This window comes from Kryptolebias marmoratus, linkage group LG4 (assembly GCF_001649575.2).
Source record: "Kryptolebias marmoratus isolate JLee-2015 linkage group LG4, ASM164957v2, whole genome shotgun sequence".
In the NCBI taxonomy this organism is placed as follows: domain Eukaryota; kingdom Metazoa; phylum Chordata; class Actinopteri; order Cyprinodontiformes; family Rivulidae; genus Kryptolebias; species Kryptolebias marmoratus.
This window is the reverse complement of record NC_051433.1, coordinates 26,705,755-26,712,136: the sequence shown is the minus strand read 5'-3', so window position 1 is coordinate 26,712,136 and position 6,382 is coordinate 26,705,755. Positions and strand designations below refer to the sequence as shown.

General features: G+C 39.1%; 1 protein-coding gene across 1 annotated transcript; it reads right to left on the bottom strand.

The window, feature by feature from the left end:
• Positions 1-270: 270 nt before the first annotated feature.
• barx1 (BARX homeobox 1) lies at positions 271-6,102 on the bottom strand. Its single transcript, XM_017439288.3, has 4 exons — positions 5,622-6,102; positions 3,592-3,871; positions 2,097-2,181; positions 271-683 (listed from the first exon to the last, which is right to left on the bottom strand). Exons 1-4 carry the CDS (start codon positions 5,821-5,823, stop codon positions 516-518), a joined length of 735 nt encoding a protein of 244 aa, XP_017294777.1. The 5' UTR covers positions 5,824-6,102; the 3' UTR covers positions 271-515.
• Between the last annotated feature and the right edge of the window lie 280 nt (positions 6,103-6,382).

Here is a 6,382-nt window from a genome sequence, read left to right as displayed (position 1 = left end):
TGTGGTTCTGGACACATTTAATTTTAAGAAAAAAACAGCAGAAATAGTTCTTTAGATTATGATGGTTTAGCTGTTTGGTAAAATTATAATCTTCGCTAATTCCAAACCTAAAACCAGTAGAGCATTATTTAATTCTTTATTTGAGGAGTGCTGTCCTCCTTATTTTTGACATGGGACACATTTAATAAAATCTGTAAGCAGAGGGAAACATCCTCATGCTCATATTTGTTAGGGAGACACATGTGTCGGTTACAATAAACAAAGCAGAGCGTTAGTGAAAATATATTTAATAATTAAACATAGCATAGTTACACAAAAGGAATGCAAAACATAAGTGAGAGTGTATCCTTTAAAAATATAAAAATCAACCTACTGCAAAAGTTTGTTCCCTCCTCAGCAGCAATAAAAACACGGAGCTGCTGGAGGACAATTCCCAGAGCAGTTCAGGTCCCTGTAAGCCTCCTCCGAGCATCCTAGAGGTTCTGACAGTCCAGTTGCATTTAACGTGGCCTGGTTCAGTCCTCCTGGGTGTTGTCACAGTGAGAGCCAGATCCTTCAGAGCCGCGGTCTGCCTCTGCAGCAGGTCTGTCTGGCTCTGACAGCTGCTCGCTGCTGGGGATGGAGTTCTTCTTTGGACGGCCTTTGGGTTTGGTGGGGGACTCCAGGCCCCCTCCCTGAAGTACCTACAGGAGGAAGCTCTGCGTTAGTTTGAAATGTTCCCAGGGATCGCTCTATATGACACTCTAATGAGAATTCAGTACTCCCTAACAGCTAATTTAATGCTGCTATTTTAAGAACAAATGTATTTTTCAGTAGTTCAGTTCTCTGTCATTTCCAGGTTCTTTCAATGCAACAAGTAAATGATAATTATACCTCCAGCTAGTTTTCTCTGAGCCGTTTGTTTAGAGCAGAGGTAAGCAACCTTCCTGAACTAAAGACCCATTTCTGCTCCTTTACCCACTAAATTAAATCTGTGTATAGCCGCATGATCTACTTCAAGATTCAAAAAAAGATATTTTTTTTAAAACTGGAACTTATATAAATACTACAAATACAAATCTAGTTTGTTACATTTTGAAATGAAAAAGATTGATGAGAGTCTTAAATATTTTTGTAAAAAGGAGTTGAAAAGTACTCAGCTTTGAAATAATAAAGCTTATATTTAAATCTTGGTAAATTAATATTAGGACAGTTTGTTGGATATTTATTGACACACTGAATTTTCTTTAATACCAACTGAGACCTTCATTAATTTAAACTTTTATTAAATTTTAAATGAAGTGATAAACAGAATAACAGACTACTAATTATTATTTTTTCTTCTTTATGTTCACTTAAATAATTTGCTGAGATGTAAAAATATGCTTTATTATTTCAAAGTTGGGTAGTTTTCTCCAAATATAGTAAAGACTCCCATCAGCCTCCATAATTCAGTGGTTACATTTTATCAAAGACACAAAATGTGTTTTTCCTCTTCTAAAGAAATTGGTCTTTCTCTTTCAGCTAAAATGTAAAAATACTGATAAATGTCCACAACTTATTTTATTTCCTTAATTTCAGAATGGAACAAACTAGTTTTTTTATTTGTAGTATTTTAGTAGAACTTCATAATGAGTTAAATTATTCTAACCTTTATTTATCTATTATTTCAATCTTTAAAATGTTTTGTGGTTCTGGACACATTTAATTTTAAGAAAAAAACAGCAGAAATAGTTCTTTAGATTATGAAGGTTTAACTGTTTGGTAAAATTATAATCTTCGCTAATTCCAAACCTAAAACCAGTAGAGCATTATTTAATTCTTTATTTGAGGAGTGCTGTCCTCCTTATTTTTGACATTATAGGACACATTTAATAAAATCTGTAAGCATTTAATAAATTCTTCTTTCATTCTGTTGCACAAATTTTATTCTCATTCTGGAGAAGAAAACTGTCAAAATTAGCTCTTCCTGATTCTAAGTATAAATATTCATTTTCATGTTATTTTCTGTCAAAGAGCTGCAGGTTGCAAACTCCTGAGTTAGATACTAATTCAGGCTAGAACCATTTCTTCTCGTCTCATTCTGGTTTTGTTACGAGAAAAACCCAACAACTTACAATTTTCTTCCATTTCATCCTTCTGTTCTGGTACCAGGTTTTCACCTGCAGCTGACTGAGGCCCAAAGACTCAGCCAGGTCGATTCTGGAAGAGAGCAAAAACAGGCTGGTTCAAAAACAAATCTCATGACTCCAAATGGGTTTCAGCTTGGTGACTGCTTGGTGGAGCGAGTGAAGCGGCTGCTCCAATGTTTTCTAAAATTTTATTTTAGTGTTAATAGATTCTAATTGTACTTTCTTAGTTATAAACTCAAAATTAATTATTCCAAATAAAGGCTGCATACTACACCCTCCTCCTCAGCTTTGAGTTCCTTCAGTCCAGCTCAGATGGAAAAGAAAGCTAAAGCTTTTAAGGGTTAATGTGCTGCAAATTTCTCTGATTACAAATCAGCCAGATTGGAGTAAAAACTTTAAGAGATATCACACTAATTAAGAGTAACGCCAGTTCATAAGACGTTGGAAATATTATTTTATAAAGCTTTTATAATTACGTATAAAAGCAAGTGTTGAAGACCCCATGGGAGCATTTTTAGACTGAACAGGGCTAAACTTGAACTAAATATGGCCCGAAAGGGAAAGTTTTGTAATTTTTTTTTCTATCCATCAGGTTTGTGTCAGCATTTCGACAATGTTTGTTTGAAAAAAAAATCAGAAAGAAAAGAAAGCGCACAGCACTATCTACATGAAACTACATGTCAGGGAATATTGTTCTAACATCAACAGAGAACCAGAGTTCTTCTGAGAGCTTAATAATCAATAATTCAGCCAAGTTTAGTGATTTCACGAGTTTATCTGTCATCACTGCAACAGTGTGAGGACAACTAAAAAAAAAATCTAAATTTTTAGATGAACTGTAAATTAAAGTGTCAAATTTATAAACAGAAACAAGGGGAAATGTTAGAAAAAAACCCGTCATCTATGAAACTTAAAGCAGCTGAGGTAAACCCTGCTGCGCTCCTCAAACCGACTGGGTTTGTTGTGTTTCTTCTTCTTCTTCTTCTTCTTCTTCTTATTATTATTATTATTATTATTATTATTATTATTATTATTATTATTATTATTATTATTATTATTTTATCTCACGGTTAAACCCCATGATAACACGGTGTATTTTAGTTGAAGCTGTCCGAGGTGTGTCTAATACTCACAGAACTGATTTTAATCAGTCTGATGCCCAGGGGTTCACTTTTATAGTTTAACACTTGAAAGTTGTTTTAGTTTTTAATTATTTTCACAATTTTTTCTGCCAGTAAAATTTATAGTTTTCTGTCTAACTTGACTTAACTAAACGTTAATAAACGTTAATATTAAATAACAAACAGAAAAAAAAAACCTTCCTCCTTAATTATTATCTTCTGAGTGGCCCGAACATCCGTCCTACATCACCCATCGAATCAGATAGAGTCGGTATATTTGAAACGGTTTTAAATGGCTGAACACGATGAAATAAAATAAAAAGCCTTCCTTTCCTCCTCCTTTGGGGTTCCGGACCCACCTGTCGGGTGTGGACAGGTACTTCTGCTTCTCGAAGCGCTTCTCCAGGCCCATGAGCTGCAGCTCCGTAAACACGGTCCGGCTCCGGCGGCCCTTCTTCGTCCGGCCGCCTCCGTCCGGTCCGGCCTCCAGCTTCCCGCGCAGCTGCAGCTCGAGCGGCAGGTGGCGGCCCGCGGGCCCGACCTGCAGCCCCGGCGCGGCGGACAGGAGCGGGGAGGCCAGCGGGCAAGACAGGGGGGGCAGGGGGAACTTCAGCAGGCCCGTCTGCTCCGCTTTCACGACTGCAGACATATGAGGGGAACATTTAGGGACAGAAATATCCCTCACCGGCTGCTGTTTGCTGGAGACCCATAATTCTGCTCATTAAAAGGTTATCTTTAACAACAATAATATTTCCGAGCTGGCAGAGGAAAGGAGACCAGCTTGTTTATGCAGCTCTACTTCTGGCTGAGTATTTGAGGACTAAAGTCCTCTTCCTCTGTGGGAACTCTGGCTCACGCGCAATATCAGCTAAAGTTTTGATGCTGAGTTTAATTTGTTCACAAGGCAGAGCTTCTTTCCCTCCTGGGCCTGTTAAAGGGAACTTAGGTTATGGTAAAGCTAAAAGCTGGTAGGCTGGATGAGACTGGGGTCATTTTCACATTTCGAGGAATGTGGAGCACGCTGGTGTAGACCCTCAGTCATCCAGGACACTGTACAACCCAAAAAGGTTAAAAATAAAAAAACAACTGGACTTCTATTCTGTAGCTGGAGCCACAGAACATCTTCAGCTACAGGACAGAAGTCCAGCTGTTTTTGTTTTTTAAACCTTTTTTTTTTCTTTGAGGAATGTGCAGGAAGTCAGAGGCTGCACTCATCACACCCTGGCACAAAGCAACAAACAGCAGGCAGAAGGACAAAAAATAAATAAAGAGATTAATTTAGATTTAAAATTTCTATCAATGACATGTTCAAACATGAAGGACACAATATGCTATATTTAAAGAAAATGTGTTGATTTACAGAAAAGCTAATTTATTTGTCTGTCAGATAAAGGATTAAATTAAAGAAAATGAATTTCAAATAAAATACTGTGTCCAATTATTTTAGCAGCTTTACAGCATCATGGAGTGTCTCAGCTGTACTCTAAATGTATGAGCTAAATGTGGATAATAGATAATATTAACTACTAATGGATATTAATGATTAATTATAGTTGGGTATGAGCACAGGAAATACCATATAAAACCATTTCCTTAATATGTATGTGTGAGTGCATGTGTGTGTGTGTGAGTGAGGGGGGTGGGGGGTCATGGAAAAAGCAGAAAGTCTCTCAGCTGGACCTGCACCATGTAGTCTACCCCTGAGTGGATTTTAATGCTAGATAATAATCAATAATAAAACAATTGTGTTGCAGAGGAGGGTGAACACGAGCAGGTGAGCTTCAGCCTCCTGACAGAGGCCCGGATCTGACATGCGGGAAAACTTCAGCTGTTTTAGTTCTTTAAATTAGGTCAGAAATGCTAAATGACTGAGCTCAAATGACCTTCTCCCACCCGGACTAACATGTGAGGTGAAAATTTGCATCAGAATAAACATGTTCCAGTCAGCCTTAAAGAGGGCAGGTAACACAAAACTGACAAATAAATCAGTCTTTTTGGCCTTCCTTATAATAATAATAATAATAATAATAATAATAATAATAATAATAATAATAATTATTATTATTATTATTATTATTATTATTATTATTATATAATCTTTCGCAGCACAGACAGATTTGAACAGTCCTCTCACAGTTGGACCGACCTGCGCGGATAGGCGCCTAAAGAAAATGGATGGAAGAAGATGTTGAAAAAAAAAGATTAAATTACTTTCTGAGACAAGAATTTATTGTTAAATCTCAAATCCTTTTAAATTGTGTGTGGTTAATTTGATATTTAATCTAAAAACTAATACCGTTTAGTACTATAATAATAATAATAATAATAATAATAATAATAATAATAATAATAATAATAATAATAATAATAAACATGTTCACCATCTTACCCAGCTGGTTGTGGAAAGGCCGGGCCGACAGAAGAGCCTGAACACCGAACTTGAGCAGTTCTCCTGCTGGCGCGGATGCCTTGTGTTCCGGGTGGTCTGTCAGGATCTCCTCTATCATGAAGCTCCGGTACCGGTGGGTCCTGTGGTCCGGCTGGAGGTCCGGAGGGTAATACTGAGCCCCCATGTCCAAAGGATGCTGCATCGTGTGGCCGAGCAGGCAGGAATCCTTCAGAGGGCCCGGTGTGGGTCCCGGTGTGGAGGCCCGGTGTGGGGGCCCTGTGTGGGGGCCTTCAGAAGGTCCGGTCTAAGGTCCTCCTCCCTCTGCAGCAGTGCTTCAGTCCCAACATGGATTCTGCGGCTTGAAGGTCTCCTCAGGATCGGACTCGGGTCTGTGGAGTCCTGTGATGGGGGTCATGCGCAGCTGCTGTTGCAGATGTTGTGCCCCCTCCCCCCTCGCTGTGCTGATCGGAGCTCGGCAGTTCGGCAGTGGGCTCAGGAAGTAGGCTTTAGGTTTTATGAGTGTGGAGGCTGGTTCTGACTCCACCCCGGCTCCTCTCTGCCTGAAGGACCAAGAGGAGCTGGACTCCCCCTGCAGGGACTCCTGCAAGCAGCGGCACTTTAAACGGCGTGAACGTGACCTGCACATCTCCAGAGCATTGGGGTGAGGGAGGTGAGCGCGTGCTGCAAAGGTGACTAAGAAAGGCTTTGGAGTGATGAATGCACGGGTTACTGCTTTCCTAATAAACGCACTAAGGGGTTTC